We start from the raw sequence: 22,988 nt of genomic DNA, 5'->3' as shown, positions 1-22,988 counted from the left end.
GCTACCAGAGATAGCAGGATACTGTGCTCAGCAATTTGTGGCAGTCCCGTAGAAGTCACTGGCCCATGGAAGCTTCCTGATGCCATTTTTGCCTGCAGATCTATGTGGTCAAGAGCTTGGAACTTTTGCTCAGAAGTCCACCGAAAAAATTAGCAGAAGACCCAATAAAGGTATCTGGAAGCTCCTATGGGCCTTTCAAAGTCACTTGACATGAATCACTTAGAACATGTCTGGGCTATGCTCGATTGTGCAGCAAGACAACGTTCATGAAAACCTGTTTCCCTGGTGATCTTCTAGTGTGTTTGCACGCCATGTGGGCCAACATGGCAGGTCAAGATAGTAGAATTCATTGATTGCACTCCTCATTGACGAGAGCAAGCAATGGGAAACCTACGTTTTAATGTGCATATTTTCCCATTTGATCAAGTGGATACTGTGAAATAAGACGGCATCCTAAAATCAGGGCTTCTATTTACTCGTGGGGTCGTCTCTGTACACTAAAATGCACACAAATGTATTTTTAGAGAAGAACAGTTTTCAGTAAAGGAGACGGACAGATTAATCAGAATATTTACGCTTGTTTTCTGGCATATATTGAAAAATATTGCATTAGTGCTAAATAAAAACATTTATAATGATCCCGTGCCAGTTTTATTTTCCAGCACCTTCAAAACTCCATTTCCTATGTTTAAGATTGCTTGGCCCAAAGCCATAGATTGGGCTATTGAAAAGATGTTTTCTGATCTGCCATGGATTAAATCTGGTAATAAGGAAGTGTGACACATGACTATTACTTGCCACTTAGGATCTGAATTCACCATTGCCAGACATGTTCAGTGCTTGTCTTTGCAGCTTCTAGAACTCTGATCTTTGAAAATAATATAAATGATAAGTTTTTATGTCTTACAGAAAGAAACCAGCAGTGCGCTTACGCATGCAGGAGCTCATTTAGACCTTTCAGCTTTTTCATCATGGGAGGTATGGTGTCATATAAGCAGCAATTTGTTTGTGTAAATAAAAGTTGAACTAAACTTGAAAAGGTTATCCCACTTTAAGCATTAGTAATAGGCGATAAATGTATAAATCAAAAGGGTCCAACAACTTGGACCCACCCAAGGAAAATCCTAATAACAAAGGTCCCAAAGTTACGTGTTAATGAAGTTGTAGTGTATATACATAGTCATTGCAGTATACACTATGAGAACATTAGTGTAAGTACATGACCACAGCTCCTGTAGACAGTAAATAGAACAGTTATTATGTGCACTATTCACAACAGGGAAACCCCTTCTCCCCCACCCCACTGATTTTGCTATTATTTTTTTCTCCTATGGATCACTGATGATGTGGTTTGTGGGATAACCTATATAAAATTAGTATCCACATTTACTTCCTTGGCAGAGTTCCATCCTTCTGATATACAAGTGCACAGTATAGACCAGGGGTGGGGAACCTCGAGCCTGGGTGCCCTTTACGGCCCTCGATGACCTCTTATCCGTCCCCCGGGCAGATTCCCGTGGACCGCAGTGCTTGGGCCGGCAGCTATATTGTGACAGCCCTTTACTTTCTTCGTACTCTGTGAGCACGTGTAAGCACTGTTCACTACTACTATTGTGCAATGAAAGATTATGTCCTGACACTAGTGCCAGTGTCAAAACGTACTTCGTGGGTGGAATTAGCTCGCGATTTGTACAGCCCCCGAAAGATGTTATAAATATCCAAGTGGCTCTTGGCAGAAAAAAGGTTCCCCACCCCTGGTATAGACTGTAGGGATTCACTCTTGGGTAGCATTCACACAGGCAATGCGGTTTAGTCCATAGAGGTGCAGCTTTATTGCTTTCATAAAACTCCAAGGGATTCAAAACCCAAAGCTGCCTCTTCTGGGCACAAAGGTATAACCGCAAATAAACAGTTCTTTCAGCAGGTACATATGTCAGTGCGGGCTCACCCAAACAGATTACTGTACTTTCTCCCAGAGCAAACTTTATATACAAAATAAACGGTCCTAACATGTTTCTGAATCACCTTCAGCTGAGCTCTAGCAGCTTTCAGCTCCAAACAGGAGTGTTCAACTCCAGGCACAGTTCACACTGAACAGGCTGCAGCTTCCACGCATTATTCTGCAAAGCGTTCCTAGCTGACCCGTGCAGTCTCCAATCAGACTCTGGCACGTCTCTCTCCCTTCAGTTTGGGGGACCTGGGCGAGCTATCAGGCTCACTTTAATACAAGTTAATTCAGCTATGTATACATGACTTGGAAGCTTATCTGGCTGACCTTTTGTTTGTAGTAGTCAGTAACCTGATGGTTTTTATTTTTTTGTCAGGAATTGGCTTCTCTTGGGTTGGATAGATTGAAGTCTGCATTACTTGCTTTAGGTCTTAAATGTGGAGGGTAAGTGGTAAATTTACCTAAAGTTGTTGTCTTAAGGTTTATCAAACATATTGTCTACAACTGGACACAGGGCAGTAGGGTTATGAAGTTTAATACTGATTCATAGTTCCAACATGCAGTAAAAATGTTTAGAGCATTTGCCTCCTATCTTACCCATGTCACCCATGCTGTTAATTTAAGTCTTAATATGTGTAAAAAAATGTTTGCTGTGCGGTAATAAGTTGCACCAAGTATAAAGTGTCTCTACAACACTACTGATAATTGTGCCCCATTGTCTTCTTCACCAATGTAAAAGTAAAATATTCTCACAGCCTTAAATATATGATAACTGAAAGCTCTCGTCAAAGCTGTTTTATTACTTATGGTATGCTTATTGATTGGTACAAGGTTTCCGTCCTTTCTATTATACGTTCTTATTAGTGATCAGCGAGCATGCTTGTTACTCGAGATTTACGAGCATGTTCGGGTGTTTTCCAAGTATTTGCGGCGTGCTCGAATGTTATGTTTGAGTCACTCCGGTGTGCATAATTTGCAACTGTTTGACAGCTTTAATACATGTGAGGAATTCCTGTTATGGCCCCGTCACACTTAGCGACGCTGCAACGATACGACCTGTCAGGGATCGTTGCTGCGTCGCTATGTGGTCGCTGGTGAGCTGTCAAACAGGCAGGCTCACCAACGATCAGGGGAGCAGCAACATCGTGGAAAGAATCTTTCCACGATGTCCTGCTCCTGGTTACGAGCCTGCTGAAGCAGGAGCAGGCTGGTAACCATGATAAACATCGGGTTACTAGGGGCACACGCGCACCTAGTAACTCGTTTTTTATCATGGTTACCACTCTGCTACAGTGAGCGGGAGGTTACCGCTCACTTTAGCAGGCTCGTAACCATGATAAACAACGGGTTACTAGGTGCGCGTGTGCCCCTAAGTAACGTGCTGTTTATCATGGTTACCAGCCTGATCGCTGCTCCCGCTGGTCACACAGCGATGCGTGCTGACCAGCGGGAGAGCAACGACCAAAAAAATGGTCCAGGACACTTTGCAGCGATCAGTGACCTCACAGCAGGGGCCTGATCGCTGCAAAGTGTCACACAGGTGAGGTCACTGTTGCGTCACCAAAACCGTGACACAGCAGAGATCTCGCTAGCGATCTCGCTATGTGAGACGGGGGCTTTAGAACACGCTCGCTCATCACTAGTTCTTATCAACTACTTAGTCTTGACAGCTACAAGGTATTATCCCAGGGGGCAGCTTTCTAATTACCAGTATGAATCATTAAAGAGAACCTGTCAGCAAGATTTTGCTAAGTAAAGAACAGACATGGCCATATTGGCACTGTAATACTGATTAAAATGATACTTGTGTTGAAGAAATCCGTTTTGTGTTTTTTTTTTTTTTTTTTTGTGTAATCATTGTTTGAAGTTTTCTTGTAATGATATGTTTGTGAATTGAGGTGGGATTGTGGGTAGGGTCTTATCTTGGTGGTCTGGCCCCTCTGTCTGCCTTTTGTTTTTGAATAACAGGTCTTTAATCTGTCAGTCACCAGCCTCCTATTTTAAATATCGCGCTGGCACCCACAATAGGCCACTAATATATTGAGGCTGGTGGCGCATGATGATTTGTAGATGCCATCACGCATGCACCAACAACTATAGGTCTAACCTTAGTCAAAACTGCTTTGCTGTGCTAAAGGTACTATAAGGACATCTTATTACATCATTTACTATATAGTGTACTATTTAAATCAATTTCCATTTATTTTTAGAACATTAGAAGAAAGGGCACAGAGACTTTTTGGTACAAAAGGAAAATCGCTGGAATCTCTAGAACCTTCATTGTTTGCCAAGAATCCAAAGGCAAAAGGTGTCCGAAGGTAAACGTATCTTACCTTTTAAGTGGAGTGGAAAGGTTTTTGTTTTATATAAAGATTTTTGGTAACTTGTACAGTTATACAACTGCATGATGGACATTGTATAAAAGCCTGTAATGTTTTTAAAAAAAAAAACAAAAAAAACCTGATTGCTGGAGTCATTATTTTTAATATTTGGAGGCTGAAATTTTCTATCAGAATAATCATGCTATATATCAAGCATTTTTAATAAGGACGTTTCACCACTTTGAACATGTTAAACTGATCACATCATGGAATAGTGGCTGCAGAGCTGAGTGAAACATAGTTTTTATTTTGTAACTTCCGCTCCCCATTGCGGGATATTAGCTTGTAAAGTTTAGGTTATAATTTTATGTTATGGTTTAAGTGTGCGTTACCAAAGGTTTCTCTCTGGGGAGCATTCCTCTGTATAAGGTTGACCAATCATAACCAGGCAGCAACACACAGGGGGACAATGAGCACACTCCCTCCTCACTGATCTCTGCAGCTACTATGTAGAGATATAGCAGAGATGAGTTAAGTAGCATTACAAACCCTTCCAGATCTCATCTCACGGCAGTCAGTGTTGGTGGATAGTGAGAGCTGACAGCTCTGTGAGATGAGATCTAGAAGTGTTTGTAATGATACATAACTCTGCAGCTACAGTGTAAAAGATACAGCTGAGTTATGTATGATAACAATTATTTCCACATCTAATTTGAGTGCTTTCAGCTCTCGCTCTCCCCACCCCCCACAATGACTGCTGTAAGATTAGATCTGGCAGCGTTTATAATGATACATAACTCGGCTCTGCTGTATCTATACACAGTTGTTACAGAGATCAGTTAGGAGGAGAGGGCATGTTATTTTTTACACTGTGTTGCTGCTGCTAGTCAACCTCATGGCAGGGAAAGACTTTCATGGTTACGACAACTAGCTAAGGCTAAGTGGCCACGAAGCAGAAATGCTCCGGATTTTTTCTGCATCTCCCTGGCAGGAAAAACGCATGTGGATTTTACATGCATGCGAGTTGTAAAGCGCTTTCCCAAGCGATTTTAGCATCACTTGGAAAGTGCTTGACAACTTGGTCACGCTATGTAAATCCATGCAGCCGGCATGGATTTATATAGTGTGACAAAGTTACGATGCTGCAAATGCAGCATCAATAGTATAAAAAAAATAGTGAGAGAAAATGGTGAAAAATAAAAATATTATACTCCCCTTCCGATGGCCCCCGGTTTTCTTCTCCGGTGTCTTCGGCTGCTCGCGGTGGTGTAAAAGGACCTTCCATGACGTCATTTAGTCATGTGACGGGTCACGCGACCACTGACGTCGGCGGTCGCGTGACCTGTCACATGACTAAATGACGTCATGGAAGGTCCTTTTACACCACCACGAGCCGCCGAAGACACCGGACGCACCATACAGGAAACCAGGGGCCATCAGAAGGTGAGTATAATGTGTTTGTTTTTGTTTTTTTCTTAATTCTTTAACTACAGGTACTATGGTACCCGGGTCTGGAGAAGACTCTCCTCTTCTCCAGACCCAGTTACCATCCGCACATTGAATCGCTTAATGTCCACATGTGTACATGTACTCATGTGGATATTATGCAAGTCAATGGCGGCAATTACGCCTTGTTTCCGCGTAATTAATGGACATACTGTGGATTTTTCCGCAGTGATAATCTGCAGTGGAAATTTCTGCAGCGTGTGTACAGCACATGCGGATTATCATTGGGGACCATTGCAGACCTTCTACCAAGCGTTTTTTAAGCGTTTCCGCGGCGCAATTGCCGCTGCAGAAACAGTTAAAAAACGCATAGTGGGCACACAGCCTGACTGTCACTATATGAGTGGTCATAACCATGGATACCTAAGCTACTGCAATGCCCTGCACATGAGGAAAGAGACATAGCGAACCTGAAGAATTATACTGCATTTCTAATTGGAGGTATTTGCTAATATTGTTATTATTACACCTACTACATATTGGGATAGCATCTTGGAGTTGGAAATACCCCTTTAAACATAAATTATAATAAATTAAAATAAAAAAAAACTACGTAGTTTGTTAGCCACGATTCCATGATGTGGCCAGTTTTACATGCTCAAACTGCTGAAAGAGAAATAATTACAATATTTGGGGGAGATTTTCCAAAACTAGTAGAGGGTTTTCCTTAAAGGGGGGGTATCCAGTTCTCTTTGTATTTTAGAAACTAGCACAATATGCAAAAAAATGCTTCTACTAAAGATCCAATCGCAAGTCTCTCACCTGTACCACTGCTGGGTTCCCCACGGGTCTCCTCATTGCCACTTTTGTTGAGGACAGCTCGTGAACGCTACAGCCAATCACTGTCCACAGAAGTGACACATTGGTCGCCGCTCCTAAACCTGATTATTTTTAGAACACACTGGCTCTATGTATAAAATTAAAAAAAAGAATGAATGGCCACCCTTTTTAAGGCAAACAGATTACTACTTTCAGATTTCCAAATGGCTTCTTAACTTGAGAGCTGATTGGTTGTCATTGACCATTCCACCAAATTTGACTTCAAATTAATATTTGAGTCCTAGCAAGTGATGGTATATTCCTTGCTAGAATAAAAGAGACGAGACTGTGAAGCACTGGTTCCTTCTGAATGTTTCACTGCACATTTTCACATCCACCAAGCAATGTGTTACAGGCTTCTGTTTTCTCTTAAAGGGAATCTGTCAGTAGGATCATCCCTCCTAAGCCATCTATATGGGCATGTAGGTCATAGGAAGCTGAATAAAATGATACCTTGTTATCTGCAATCCGATGTCTTATTCCAGAAAAATCCTCTTAATATGTGGATGAGCTAAGATCTATGAGCCAGACACAGATCTCCTTGAGAGTCTGCCTCCATAGCGTATTTTAAATGAATGAGGGTATTACCAGTATGAGACATGTAATGACTGACAGTTATAATCGTATTCAGCAGAATTGATCTTTTATCCTATTACAAACAAATCTACAGCTGCAGTTGTCCACGCATAGTGGTGTCCTCGTTGCTGCAGAGCTGTGCATGATTTTCACTAACAGTTCTTCAGCTTCCATCTCACAGGCAGCCAGTGTAGGGGAAGGGGGCTATACAGCAGAACTTTCTCATATCAAACATACAGGTGCATCTCACTAAATTAGAATATCATCAAAAAGTTAAGTTATTTCATATATTTAATATATTTAACTCCTATATTATATAGAGTCATTACAAACAGTGATTGATTTCAAGTGTTTATTTCTGTTAATGTTGATGATTATGGCTTACAGCCAATGGAAACACAAAAGTCATTATCTCAGTAAATTAGAATACTTGATAACAACAGTTTGAAAAATGTTTTTAAAATCCAAAATGTTGGCCTACTGAAGTGTCAGGCGAGTTTGCTGGCCAATCAAGCACAGTGATACTGTTGTTTGTAAACCAGGTATTGGTACTTTTGGCAGTGTGGACAGGTGCCAAGTCCTGCTGGAGAATGACATTTCCATCTCCAAAAAGCTTGTCGGCAGAGGGAAGCATGAAGTGCTCTAAAATGTCCTGGTAGACGGCTGCGCTGACTTTGGTCTTGATAAAACACAGTGGACGTACACCAGCAGATGACATGGCTCCCCAAACCATCACTGATTGTGGAAACTTCACACTAGACCTCAAGCAGCTTGGATTGTGGCCTCTCCACTCTTCCTCCAGACTCTGGGACCTTGATTTCCAATTGAAAATTGGAGCTCTGGGACCTTGTGGAGTGTGTCAATAACTGCCTTCTGGACATCTGTCAAGTCAGCAGTCTTGCCCATGATTGTGGAGCCTACTGAAACAGACTAAGGAACCTTTTTAAACGCTTAGGAAGCCTTTGCGGGTGTGTTTGTGAATTATTCTAATTTACTGAGATAATGACTTTTGTATTTTCATTGGCTGAAAGCCATAATGATCAATATTAACAGAAATAAACACTTGAAATAGATCACTCTAATGACTCTATATAATGAGTTTCACTTTTTGTATTGAAGAACTGAAACAAATTAACTTTTTGATCATATTCTAATTTAGTGAGTTGCGCCTGTATTTGCCTTCTGAAGTTCTCGCACAATGCTGCTCTGTCTCTTCACCCACACTGACTGTGTTTAAATGAAAGCTAAATAGGTATTGGTGGTAATCGGGCAAATCACTGCAGCTAAGCTGATATCAGAAGAGGAGAGATGCAGCTGTAGATGTTTGTGATGAGACAAAGTTAAGTCTGCTATACTGTGTCAGTTTTAATCACACACAGCTCTGCAGTGAGATGAGGAGAGCATACGATCAGTCATTACATGTCTCGCATTAGTAACACCCTATTTAATTTATAACAAGCTCCAGACACACATTCATGGAGACATCTATGTCCGGCCCATAGATCTAACATTTCATTTACATATTGAGAATAATATGTATTTCTCTGGAATAAGACATGAGATCACAAATACTATGGTATCATTTAAATTCAACTTTCTATGACCTGCATGCCCTTATAGACGGCTTAGGAGGGTCGATCCCCCTGACCGATTCCCTTTAACATTTAATCTCGCTTTTAAGGGTATACATTTATTAGTATATTTCTATGTTTACAGAGACACAGAAAAGAACAGAGACATTGCTTTTCTTGAGGCACAAATTTATGAATATGTTGAAATTCTTGGGGTAAGTTTTATACTTCAAATACCTACTGTTTGGGCGCTGGGGTCATGTGTCACAACAACCGCACGAGAGCTCTGGGACCGCGAGTGCTGACACCCCCGGAACAGCAGCAGCATGGGAGGGAAGTATAGGCTTTTTTTATTTTATCTGGGACAAACATTTGTAAATCAAGAAGGGGTTGTCCAAGTAGTGGACAACCCCTTAACACAGCAAAAAAAGGGCCACACTATTTACCAGCCAGGCCACAAAAACTAATGCACTCAGGATGCAGCAAACTCTCTTAATAAAGATAAAAGCAACACAGGTGCAAAGCACTGATGAGACAACCACTCACAACCTACCAATTCATGGAGAGGGTGACGCTTAGCATTAAAATTGCACACAAAAAAGGCTTGTATAGGGCGCTGGTCACACATGTAGGCCAGTGTCTGGCCTATAGCCTATTAGTGACACCCATACTATTAGATTAGGCAGGGTGCCCAGCACTATTTATGTGCATCCTGCTGGAAAGAACACCCTAGTTTACAAGGACAACATTGATTGGCTGCATATATATATATGCAGGCTGCAAGCTTGCATTGCGTATTTTGGCCAAAACATTGACCAATACCCCATTATGTATGTATAGAGAGAGATATATATACATACATACATACATAATGGGGTATTTGTCGATATTTTGGTCAAAATACCCAATGCAAGCTTGCAACCTGCTTCAAGGGTCTTCATCCTTGAGTCCCTACACTAAAATTAAATTCTCATGACCTAAAATCCCAATGACCTAATATCAGTAGAAAAGGGTGATCCTGGGAAAGGATTTCTGGACACGATGGGTGGGGGGTACGTTGTATACAAGAGACCTGTTAAACGAATAACAGTAAATGTTAACGGGGGGGGGGGGGGGCACAGGTGATTTACATAATTCCCCTCCTTATTTTGCAGAATATAAAATTTAAGAATTTTAATTATACAGCTTTTGTTGCGTCAAACGCAAAAAAGTTTGAATTGCTGTTTATTCTATCAAGGTATTGATGGTGCTAGAATCAATATTTTTTTTTCAATTTTTAGGAACAGAGACACCTAACACATGAAAATGTACAGCGCAAGCAAGCTCGGACTGGAGAAGAACGGGAAGAAGAGGAGGAAGAGCAGATCAGTGAGAGTGAGAGCGATGATGAGGAAAATGAAATTATTTATAACCCCAAAAACCTTCCTCTTGGGTGGGATGGCAAGGTAAGAGTAGTTCTAAAAATAAATATTTCAGCATCATGTAACAATGTACTGCAGATTGTCCCAGTGCCAGGATTAACTTTGCCACATTCGTACGCGTGGGTCTGTAGATGGCATACGGGTCGCTGTGTGTCCACTAGGTGATCCCAGCACTGGTTGTGTCTCTTTCTCATTACTCAACTCTTCTTTTTCAGCCTATTCCATACTGGTTGTATAAGCTGCATGGACTGAACATAAACTACAACTGTGAGATTTGTGGCAATTACACCTACCGAGGGCCCAAGGCTTTTCAGCGCCACTTTGCAGTAAGAATCTTTGTTCTTGAGGCTTTTTTTGTTTTATAGTATTTTTTTTAGAAAATGAATTGTTGATTTAATGATATGCCCACATATTCAGTTTGCAGATTTATCCATGGCTTAAAAAATTGTCACTGCTTTCTTGTAAAAACCACCCCACAACTGTCCGCTCGTGTTTTTTGTGGTACTTCAGCTGAGCTCCTGTCATCTCAATAAGCTGAGCTGCGATACCAGACACAACACAAGTGATACAGTAATGCTGTGTCCAGTGTGACGTGCTGTATGCTCATTATCCATGACTAACCTTTGACTAATTTCATCCGGTTGTTAATCTTCAGGAATGGAGGCACGCGCATGGCATGAGGTGTCTGGGAATCCCGAATACTGCTCATTTTGCCAACGTCACACAGATTGAGGATGCAGTTTCATGTAAGTTATTTCTATTTTCTCAACGTTGGCACAGTTTGGCAAGACAGGAATTTGAGGCTATGCCCTTCCAAAAGTAGCAATAGAGAGCGGAGAGGTGCATAATAAGATTTACTGTTTCATTGTGCTCTTCATACATTTCATAATGATGGTGGTACAGTACCCATGGACAAGGATTTAGTTTAGTAAATTTAGTAATGGATGAAAGGTTTTTTCATTTTTCGAATTTGGTACCATGTAGTTATTTCCTATACAATTAAGGCTTTTTCGTATGACTAAAACTAAAAGGCTAAACAAAGTCAGCGATTGAGTATGACGGGCAGTTTTTTACTACTTTTTTTAAACTGTGGTAAACCTCTTTTAAAGCCAGACTTATAATATTTGACTAGATCAGAGGTCGCATGTGGCGTGGCTTGCTCCTAGTTGTGGCCCGCGCAGTGATGATCAGAAACCCCTAATGGCAAACCAGTGCAATCAGCTGTTTGTGTCACCGCTTGAAAAATGCTGGAGACCGGCAGCTGCTCAGCTGCCCAGTAACCAATCAGCACTTTCCTTCACTGCAGAGGAGAGCGTTCACTGGTTATTACAAGCTTCTATCAGCATCAGAGTCTGCATTAACCAATAAGTACTCCTGGTAGTAACACAGAGTGCTGATTGGTTACTGAGAGTCTCCAATCACAGTCACATCCCTGAACTTTGTGTCAGGGAAGGAACGCTCAGCTGCTGCTGTAGAGATGTTCCTCCCTTATGTGCCGTCATGTTTATCATGTTGCACCCCTTCCTTTGCATCTCAAAAAGTGTTGGAGGTTAATGGACAGTAGGTACGTAGTTTAATAACCATTGGGGGCTGGGCTGGACAATACTGTGAAGATACATGTACCCAACCTGCATGAGATGGCAGGTAATAGAGTATTTGATATGAAGGCTCAGCTCATCCGTAGTCCATATAGTGTTTCCTGGCTTAGTGTATATGGGTGCCAGTGCTCCAGCAGACCATCCATGTCACAAATATAGAGAGAGAGAGAAAAAGAGCAGAACATCACAGGATTAAAATAATGGAAAATCCTTTATTGCATACAAAAATAGATAAAAAACCTTTGCAATGGAAAAGGTTCACGTGATGGCTATGAAAGACTGATGCACTTACTGATGTAATACCATTTTCACTCCTAGTCAAACTGAGTAAGAGTGTTATTGTTACTGTAAACAGATGGCCCATTTACACTGGTTACTACTGCTGTTCAATGACTGCCAATCAGCTACAGGCTTTCATTTATTTGGCCGTTACGGCAGACTTCACTCCCATGCGCATAGAATTGATTGATCTGTATGCATTGTATTATCTGCAGCTCATCACCTGGTTGCCCAGGGCAATGTGCTGCAGAGATCAGCTATGTTTAAGTAAGCTTAAAGGGATTGTCCAGTCTCGGAAGAAAAGCCTGCAGGCACTCTGTGATTGCAGACTGTCGAATCGTGATCGTATGTAAAGTGCACACTATCACGATTCTCCTATAATCTCCGTGCGGGTGGGTAGTTGACGGCGTGTGTGAGATTTGTATACTTGTTACGTACCGACTACTTCCTTCAGGCTTCTCTTTATCTTTTATTGAAAGACGCCTGATGAGACCTTGCACCTGTAAAGGGAATACAAGAGAATGGTGACCACGTACACATCGCTTATTGTCATGATTCGGCTGACTTCTGAAACAGGGCAACCCCTTTAACCCCTTAAAAGCCCAACACGTGGTAATACGTACCTGTGCCCTGGGCTTTAAGATGCAGGGACGTATTAGAACGCCCTGTTGATTATGCCCGCTCACAGGCTGTGTGGGTGCGATCGCTGCCAAGTGTCAGCTGATTGTCACATCTGACACCCGGTGCTATGTGATGGGAGCGGTCCCGCACCGCTCCCGGCACATTAACCCCTGCAATGCTGCGATCAAAGTCGATCGCAGCATTGCGGGGGCAAGGGGAGGTGATTGTGATACTCACCTCTCCTGCCGCGTCCAACATTGTCTGCCGCGGCTTCCCGGATGTTGCCATGACGACATGATGTCATCATGACAACATCCGAGTCACCAGACTGCAGGAAGATACTTTGGTCATGGGCAGTGCATGACCAAAGTAGCTCCTGCAGCTCTGACAGCCTGTATAGCACAGGGATGGTGCTCCATCCCTATCCTATACGGGCGATCAGAGTAAAAAAAAGTGAAAGTCCAATAGTGGGACAAAGTATAAAAGTAAAAAAGTGTTAAAAATGAAAAAAAAAAAATTTAAAAATATTAAAAAAAAAACCCACCAAAAATAAAAATATAATGTACCCATCAATATTATGAAAAAAAACAATAAAAGTACACATTTGGTATTGCCACGTCCAGAATGACCTGACCTATAAAACTGTCCCACTAGTTAACCCCTTTAGTGAACACGGTAAAAAAATAAATAAAAAACGAAGCAAAAAACAATGCTTCATTATACCGCCAAACAAAAACTGGAATAACACGCAATCAAAAAGACGAATATAAATAAAAATGGTACTGCTGAAAACGTCATCTTGTCCTGCAAAAAACAAGCCGCCATACAGCTTCATCAGCCAAAAAATAAGTTATAGCTCTCAGAATAAAGCGATGCAAAAAAATATTTTTTTCTATAAAATAGCTTTTATTGTGTAAAAGCACCAAAACATAGAAAAACAATAGAAATGTGGTACCGCTGTAAACGTACTGACCCGAAGAATAAAGCTACCTTATCAATTTTACCACACGCGGAACAGCATAAAAATTATTAAAAAAACATTCCATTGTTGGTTTTTGTTTATTCTGCCTCCCAAAAATCGGAATAGAAAGCAATTAAAAAATATCACGTGCCTGAAAATGGTACCAATAAAAACATCAACTTGTACTGCAAAAAACAAGCCGTCACATGACTGTCTGCCAAAATCTGGAAAAATTATAGGTCTCAAAATATGGCGATGCAAAAACTAGATTTTACAAAAAAATGCGTCTTAAGTGTGTGACAGCTGTCAATCATAAAAACCCAATAGGATTCTGGTATCGCTGTAATCACACCGACCCGAAGAATAAAGTCGTCTTAATCATTTATACCGCACGAGGAACGGCATAAAAAATAAACTCTAGGGTTGGGGTTGGGGGCGAGGGTTAGGGTTAGGATTGGGGGCTAGGGTTAGGGTTGGAATTTTTTTTTTTTTACTTTTGAAAAAAAAAGATGACGATATGACGGCTAGTGTGGAGCGCAAATGCTCACTACTTGAGTTTGCATCAGGTGCTCGAGTGAGATGCTCGAGTCTCCGCCCCATATGCTTCGCTGCCAAAAAACCTTGCGGGGATTGCCTGCCATGCACGAGCAATCCCCGCATGTGTTTTTTTGGGTGTCCAATAATCGTGAAACATGCGGGCGGGGACTCGAGCATGTCACTCGAGCACGCTCGACACATGGTGCGTACCTGAGTACCCGATGCAAACTCAAGTAGCGAGCACTTGCGCTCAAGACTAACAACAACTTATTCAATATGATGGCCTAATGTTATCAAATTCTGTGTCGTACCTCTTGGTTCAAAATGTTCACTATACTCCTTGATAAAATCCTTGAGGGGTGTAGTTTCCAAAATGGGGTCACTTGTGGTGGGCACATCAGTTGCTCTCCAAACGCGACATAGCGTCCACTCTCAATTCCAGCCAATTTTGCGTTCAAAAAGTCACACAGTGCACCTTCCCTTCTGAACTCTGCCATGTGCCCAAACACTGTATTTTCCCCACATATGGGGTATTGACGTACTCAGGAGAAATTGCACAAAAGTTTTTGGGGTCCATTTTCTCCTTTTACCCTTGTGAAAATAAAAAAATTGGGGCTAAAACATTTTTGTGGAAAAAGTTTGATTTTTTTTTTTTTTTTTCACGGCTCCATGTTATAAACTTCTGTAAAGCACTTGGGGGTTCAGGGTGCTCACCACACATCTAGATAAGTTCCCTGAGGGGTGTAGTTTCCAAAATGGTGTCACTTGTGGGGGGTTTCCACTGTTTAGGCACATCAGGGGCTCTCCAAACGCAACATGGCGTCCGCTAATTAGTCAAGCAAATTTTATAATCAAAGTCAAATGGCGCTCCTTCCTTTCCGAACCCTGCCATGCGCCCAAACAGTGGTTTCCCCCATATATGGGGTATCTGCTTACTCAGGAGAAATTGCACAACAAACTGCTTGGTGCAATTTCTCCTGTTACCCTTTTGAAAATGCAAAATTGGGGGCTGAAAAACATTTTTGTGGGAAAATTGTGAACTTTTTATTTTTACGACTCAATGTTATAAACTTCTATGAAGCACATGGGGTTCAAGGTATTCACCACACATCTAGATAAGTTCCCTGATGGGGTCTAGTTTCCAAAATGGGGTCACTTGTGGGGGGGTTTCCACTGTTTAGGCACATCAGGGGCTCCCCAAACGCCACATGGCGTCCGCTAATTATTCAAGCAAATTTTACACTCCAAGTCAAATGGCGCTCCTTCCCTTCCGAACCCTGCCGTGTGCCCAAACAGTGTTTTTTCCCCACATATGGGGTATCTGCGTGCTCAGGGGAAACTGCACAACAAGTTTTGGGGTCCATTTTTCCTGTTACCCCTGCGAAAAAAAAAAAATTTGGGTCTAAAGTAACATTTTTGAGAAAAAAGTTAAATGTTAATTTTTTTCTTCCACGTTCCAAAAATTCATGCGAAGAACCTGAAGGGTTAATAAAGTTCTTGAATGTGGTTTTGAGCACCTTGAGTGGTGCAGTTTTTAGAATGGTGTCACTTTTGGGTATTTTCTGTCATAAAGACCCCTCAAAGTGACTTCAAATGTGATTTGGTCCCTAAAGAAAAAAAAAAATGGTTTTGTAAATTTTGTTGGAAAAATGAGAAATCGCTGGTCAACTTTTAACCCTTATAGCTCCCTAATAAAAAAATAAAAAAAAATTGGTTCCAAAATTGTGCTGATGTAAAGTAGACATGTGGGAAGTGTTATTTATTAACTATTTTGTGTGATATATTGCTCTGATTTAAGGGCATAAAAATGCAAATTTCTGTTTTTTTCACAAATAAACGCAAGTGATATAGAAGAAATTTTACCACAATCATGAAGTACAATATGTCACGAAAAAGCATTCTCAGAATCAGGGGGATCCGTTGAAGCGTTCCAGAGTAATTACTTCATAAAATGACAGTGGTCAGAATTGTAAAAATTGGCCTGGTCATTAACGTGCAAACCAGTGATGTATGTACCATTTACTAGAATTGGATCTGAGCAGCAGCAGCAGCTAGGGAATAATTAGGAATTCTGTGCTTGAATAGTTATGAGAATTTCATTATTTCGCCACCACTTGAGTACCAATTCCATATTAGTATGACACAAAGCAGCTCAAAGAGGCTGTTTACTACTTTTTCATTGATGTCCTATCCTTTTGAAAGGTCATCAATGTCTGATTGGTCGTGGTCCAACACCCGACACCCTCGCTGATCTTCTGTTCTCGGTGTCAGTGGTGGGGGCTGCCAGCCGGAACTGCTCAATTGTGGAGCTGCTCCATCTTCTGATAGTGGCTGGGGCTGGGTACTGCACATCTGCAAATCAATAGGAGGCTGATGTGCAGTACCCTGACACGGCCATTATCAGAAGATGGAGCAGTTCCAGCCAGCTGCCATCAACACAGAGAACAGCTGATCGGCGGGGTGCCGGGTGTCAGACTCTGACTGATCAGACATTGATGACCTATACCAAGGATAGGTCATCAATGAAAAAGTAGTGGACAACCTTTTTAAGTTTTATAGAAATAGAAAAAGATGACAATGCGGCCCTCAAACTAAATAGGTTGTACACCACTGGACTAGATAGTTTTACTAATAATTCCTGACTACATTACTGCTGCAGGCACTCCTATGGGGATGTATCTTGCCAGCACATGTAATAAGCTTTGTATCCTGCCCAGTTTCTAATAAAATGCCTTCTGCTAATACATAATGTTGTTTGTTAGGTTTTTTTTACACTTTCTTTTTGTTGCTCTTGCATGAAATCCTTCATTCAATATGGCAATTCTTGCCATGAGGTTATGGATCTTGCTTCTGTCATAAATTTTTCTGCATTTTTTTATTTAGTGTGGTCAAAACTCAAGCATCAGAAGGCATCCGAGAGGTGGCAGCCTGACACCGAGGTAAGCAAATATCAAGCCGGAATAAGCAACCATTGTACGTTGCATGTAATGACCGAATTCAAGCTAGTAATTCTTGTATCTACTTTCACTTCTTCATTTATAAGAAATAAACACTGCTGGGATTTGGTAGAAACCTCCCAGGTATATGGTTAGCTGGTCTCTAGGACAGGCCCTGATGTGCCTGCTGCCCTCATCTCTATCTTGGTAACCCAACAACTGATGTCAAAACAGAGCATTGCTGGGGAACATAATACATGTACACAACAAGCTGGCGGTGTTTAAATGCTAGTTCATGATCACTCATTTGCAATCTGCATTTATAAGTTTGCAAGTAACGACTGTTAGCTTTTTCTATACCATAAATGTAAAGAAAGTTGGAATTTTTTTAAAAAAAAAATGAAAACAGTGCTGATAGCATTTTGTGTGGAAATATTTCTGAAAAAAGAATCTGCAGTGCTTAGAATGTATAAAAAAAGGTTAAAGAGGTTGGGTTATCAATATTAGATCAGTGAGGGTCCAGCACCCCCGCTGATCAGCAGCCAGATGTAAACAGTTTATGGATGGAGCGGAACGTCACCACTCCGCTTACTGGCTTCTGTGGGGTACTGCAGCTCAGCTAATATTCAGGTTTAGAGGATCTGATCTAGCGTTGCTGGAAGTACAGTACAGACCAAAAGTTTGGACACACCTTCTCATTTAAAGATTTTTCTGTATTTTCATGACTTTGAAAATTGTACATTCACACTGAAGGCATCAAAACTATGAATTAACACATGTGGAATTATATACTTAACAAAAAAGTGTGAAACAACTGAAAATATGTCTTATATTCTAGGTTCTTCAAAGTAGCCACCTTTTGCTTTGATGACTGCTTTGCACACTCTTGGCATTCTCTTGATGAGCTTCAAGAGGTAGTCACCGGAAATGGTTTTCACTTCACAGGTGTGCCCTGTCAGGTTTAATAAGTGGGATTTGTTGCCTTATAAATGGGGTTGGGACCATCAGTTGTGTTGTGCAGAAGTCTGGTGGATACACAGCTGATAGTCCTACTGAATAGACTGTTAGAATTTGTATTATGGCAAGAAAAAAGCAGCTAAGTAAAAAAAAAACGAGTGGCCATCATTACTTTAAGAAATGAAGGTCAGTCAGTGCGAAAAATTGGGCAAACTTTGAAAGTGTCCCAAGTGCAGTTGCAAAAACCATCAAGCGCTACAAAGAAACTGGCTCACATGAGGACCGCCCCAGGAAAGGAAGACCAAGAGTCACCTCTGCTTCTGAGGATAAGTTTATCCAAGTCACCAGCCTCAGAAATCGCAGGTTAACAGCAGCTCAGATTAGAGACCAGGTCAATGCCACACACAGCTCTAGCAGCAGACACATCTCTTCAACAACTGTTAAGAGGAGACTTTGTGCAGCAGGCCTTCATGGTAAAATAGCTGCTAGGAAACCACTGCTAAGGACAAGCAACAAGCAGAAGAGACTTGTTTGGGCTAAAGAACACAAGGAATGGACATTAGACCAGACTTTTGGTTCCAACCACCGTGTCTTTGTGCGACGCAGAAAAGGTGAACGGATGGACTCTACATGCCTGGTTCCCACCGTGAAGCATGGAGGAGGAGGTGTGATGGTGTAGGGGTGCTTTGCTGGTGACATTGTTGGGGATTTATTCAAAATTGAAGGCATACTGAACCAGCATGGCTACCACAGCATCTTGCAGCGGCATGCTATTCCATCCGGTTTGCGTTTAGTTAGACCATCATTTATTTTTCAACAGGACAATGACCCCAAACACACCTCCAGGCTGTGTAAGGGCTATTTGACCATGAAGGAGAGTGATGGGGTGCTATGCCAGATGACCTGGCCTCCACAGTCACCAGACATGAACCCAATCGAGAAGGTTTGTGGTGAGCTGGACCGCAGAGTGAAGACAAAAGGGCCAACAAGTGCTAAGCATCTCTGGGGACTCCTTCATGATTGTTGGAAGACCATTTCCGGTGACTACCTCTTGAAGCTCATCAAGAGAATGCCAAGAGTGTGCAAAGCAGTCATCAAAGCAAAAGGTGGCTACTTTGAAGAACCTAGAATATAAGACATATTTTCAGTTATTTCACACTTTTTTGTTAAGTATATAATTCCACATGTGTTAATTCATAGTTTTGATGCCTTCAGTGTGAATGTACAATTTTCATAGTCATGAAAATACAGAAAAATCTTTAAATGAGGTGTGTCCAAACTTTTGGTCTGTACTGTAGCTGTAAATAGTGTGTGAATAACTGCTGATAGTAAGGACGTTCCTAGTGGAAAACCTTTTTTAAGCTTTATAAACTTCATATCTAAAGGTATTATTGTATAGATAAAACTACAACTTGTATTATATTGAAGAATATTTGGGCACTGCAAATGCAAATCCACTAGTAATATGGTATATGTGGTATATGCATGATGTCAAATCTTTACCCAGTTTATCTCCCCTGACACACATGAACTTCTTGTATTTGTTGACGTAGTTGTCTTTTTATAACATTTACCTATAGTCCACATGTTAATATCTACTAATCATTTTTCATCTTAATTTTCTTACAGGAGGAATATGAAGATTCAAGCGGGAATGTTGTCAATAAAAAGACTTATGAAGACTTGAAACGCCAAGGACTCCTTTAATACAATTCATTTTTCCAGATGCTCCATTCTGTTTTTCTTTTACCAGCTTAACAATACTTTATTTCATTTCCCTTTTGTTTAGTAAAAGCCACTATCACTGTGGCTTGTACTTGTAAAATTGTCTTTTTTAATTAAAATTTATGTAACATTTTCATTAATTGACCTCTGACTTTAGACTTATGATTGTGTTTATTTGGAAACTATCATTTAAGTTCTTGTCTCTGTTTAAATTATCAATTTTGGCTATCAGTTAGCTTTAAAGAGGACCTGTCAGCAGAATATCCAACCCGTAAATGAAGTGTAAAGCCCCTTTAACGCCTATTACAGCCATACCTCTATAGTAGAATTTTGTTGGGGAATTTTTGAGAAATCTATTTTTGAAGTTTTCTTCTCAAGTGCATCTGGGAAAAGAATCAAATGCCATAATAAAGAGTACCGTATATACTCGAGTATAAGCCGACTTTTTCAGCACATTTTTTATGCTGAAAAAGCCCCCCTCTGCTTATACTCGAGTACATACTTGAGTATATATAATTCCGGCTGTGGAAGGTGTGAATAGGGGGTGCGGAGGAGCACAGGCAGTAGCTGGCTGCGGCAGCTACCACGTGTGCCTGCTCCTAAAGAGAAATAATACTCACTCTTCTCCACGCCCATGGGAGTGGAGAGGAGTGAATATTCATTCTCCTTAATAGCGCACACTGTCAATTGCAGCCACCAGCTTCCTGCTGCGGCTCAGCGATCCTGTGTGCCCTCTATTAAATAGAGAGTATGAATATTCACTCTTCTCCACTCCCATGGGCTTGGAGGAGAGTTAATACTCATTTTCTTTAGTAGTGGGCAAACAGGATCGCTGAGCTGCAGCCGCTGCTGACATTGTGCGCTGTGAGGAGCTGCCCACTTACTAAAGACTGATACTTTTCCAGCAACGGACCACCATTTTTGTCAATATTATTATTGTGTTTTATTAGTGATTTACTTGCTATGTTTTATATAGTTCTGCTTACTTGTCAGTATGTAAGATTCACTTGTAAAATGTCCAGCATTCCACTAATCTCATCTTTATCTCAGGAGTCCATTATTTCAACAGCTAATAATCTCATTAGGTGAGTGTAGATTGAAACACAGTGGAGCCGTCACCACAGGGGGTCTTACAGGCAGTCTCAGATGAAGGCTTCGCTAAAAAGCAATGAAGAATTTTCTAGAACAGTAAATGCTTAAGGGGGAGGGTGATCACTTCTGACCTGAGAGGGGACTGATCCCAGGGAAAGAAAGGAGAGTCCTGTTTTAGTCAGAGTTGTGTGGAAGGATTGAAGGAAGAGGATGGAGACCATGGACTCGGAAGGATGAATGGATAAACATGTTACCATTATGAATTATGTCGTTTGGATTTACACTTTCTTAAAAGGACTGTTGCTACTAGATACCTGTGCTTTCATCGTTTTATCTGCCGTCTAGAGGATCATGGACTGTGGCTACAGACTATACTGGCTGGAGATACGAAATCTGTGGGCCAACCAAAAGACAGTGAGTATGGCCTTATACAAAGCCAGTGGAACTACTGATCCCAGGTTGGGAACTTGAGGACTGAGAGAACTGTATTTTGGCCATTTACCTGGAATTGCTTTATTACCATGGCTGTGATCAATAAAATATTGTTGCATCGTTAACCTGCCTAGGTGATTACTTACAACCCACAACCTCAGATCTTTACACGCGCTATTAAACAAAATGCATATTCACTCCTCTCCATGCCCATAGTCCCGGCATGGAGAGGAGTGAATTTCCCCGCAGCTCACCTCAGAGTCTGAGGGTGCATGACAGTGACGTCATGCGCTGCTCAGATGCTGAGATCAGCTGCTGGCAGACAGGACGCAGCGCTGGAGCAGAGGGGGGAGGAAGGGGAGTAGAAGTGTTTATTTTTTTCATGTGTGCAGTGATGGGGGGGCCATGCTTACCAGGATGGGGGCATGGATGCCAGGGTGAGGGATGAAAGGTCCATGCATACCGGGACTGGGGGCCACGCCTACCAGGATTGGGGGTGAGGGGCCCACGCCTACCCGGATTGGGGGTGAGGGGCCTACGCTTACCGGGACTGGGGGAAGGAGGGGCCATGCCTACCACGATGGGGAAATTTACCAGTAGCTACTACATTTCCCACCCTAGGCTTATACTCGAGTCAATACGTTTTCCCAATTTTTTGTGGTAAAATTAGGTGCCTCGGCTTATATTCGAGTATATACAGTATATCTTTTATTGTAAGTTAAAAAGAGAATCAGAACACTAAAAGAGGAGACCATAGACATAACTGACATGGAAAACATGCAAATCGATAGGTGCAAATAAAAAGTAGCTATGGCAGTATAGATACATGGAAAGTACATAGACTGTAATACATAAAAATGCTTATCAATGTTTGCAATTTTACTGATGTACTGAGTTATTTTTTTACCCCAAATAAGGGAACATATACACATCACACATATTACTCGGGAATGCCATAAGATAGATCATGAAATAGTCAATGTGGTTACATGGTAGAAAGTGTACCAATTGGTTCAAAAAGCAATGTTAATTAATGTACCATATGCATATATACAGGCACTCAACATCAAGCAAGTATAGTGAAATGAATATCCTTAAATGCAGCCTATTATAAATGGTAGATACAAGTGCTTCTCACTAAATTAGAATATCATCAAAAAGTTAATTTATTTCAGTTCTTCAATACAAAAAGTGAAACTCATTATATAGAGTCATTACAGAGTGATCTATTTCAAGTGTTTATTTCTGTTAATGTTGATTATTATGGCTTACAGCCAATGAAAACACAAAAGTCATTATCTCAGTAAATTAGAATACGTTATAACAACAGCTTTAAAAATGCATTTAAAATCCAAAATGTTGGCCTACTGAAATGTATGTTCAGTAAATGCACTCAATACTTGGTCGAAGGGCTGTGGAGTCGGAGCCCATTTTGGTGGAGTCAGTATAAGATGGACCGACTCCTAAAATATATAATTTGGGTACAGTAGTTCAATGCAGTTTGTGGGGAATATTTTTTCATAAGAATTTGGGAAAAATTATGAAATGTCCTTTAAATGTCTGTCCTATTCCTGATCTAAGGGTATAGACTTTTATCTGAGATGATCCTGTGCTACAGTAAATTTATCACTTAAACATGAGCCATGTATGAGGGAGTCGGAGTTGAAGTCGGTGTCATGGAAATTGAG

The 22,988-nt window shown here is 41.2% G+C and overlaps 1 protein-coding gene across 1 annotated transcript in view; it reads left to right on the top strand.

The window, feature by feature from the left end:
- The window catches only part of SF3A3 (splicing factor 3a subunit 3), a 30,288-nt gene extending 9,230 nt beyond the window's left edge, over nucleotides 1–21,058 (top strand). The window contains exons 9-17 of the mRNA XM_073665883.1: nucleotides 910–978; nucleotides 2,325–2,392; nucleotides 4,159–4,266; nucleotides 8,887–8,956; nucleotides 10,022–10,186; nucleotides 10,378–10,488; nucleotides 10,818–10,908; nucleotides 17,042–17,097; nucleotides 19,681–21,058. Of these exons, the coding sequence (XP_073521984.1) occupies nucleotides 910–978; nucleotides 2,325–2,392; nucleotides 4,159–4,266; nucleotides 8,887–8,956; nucleotides 10,022–10,186; nucleotides 10,378–10,488; nucleotides 10,818–10,908; nucleotides 17,042–17,097; nucleotides 19,681–19,758 (816 nt within the window). The 3' untranslated portion in view covers nucleotides 19,759–21,058. The remainder of the gene's footprint in view (nucleotides 1–909; nucleotides 979–2,324; nucleotides 2,393–4,158; nucleotides 4,267–8,886; nucleotides 8,957–10,021; nucleotides 10,187–10,377; nucleotides 10,489–10,817; nucleotides 10,909–17,041; nucleotides 17,098–19,680) is intronic.
- The last annotated feature ends 1,930 nt before the right edge of the window (nucleotides 21,059–22,988 follow it).

This window comes from Phyllobates terribilis, unplaced genomic scaffold (genome assembly GCF_046119375.1).
Source record: "Phyllobates terribilis strain yellow unplaced genomic scaffold, ASM4611937v1 Scaffold_2__4_contigs__length_985480577, whole genome shotgun sequence".
Taxonomy (NCBI): Eukaryota; Metazoa; Chordata; class Amphibia; order Anura; family Dendrobatidae; genus Phyllobates; species Phyllobates terribilis.
Note: the sequence above shows the minus strand (reverse complement) of the source record. Positions and strands in the feature narration are given on the sequence as shown.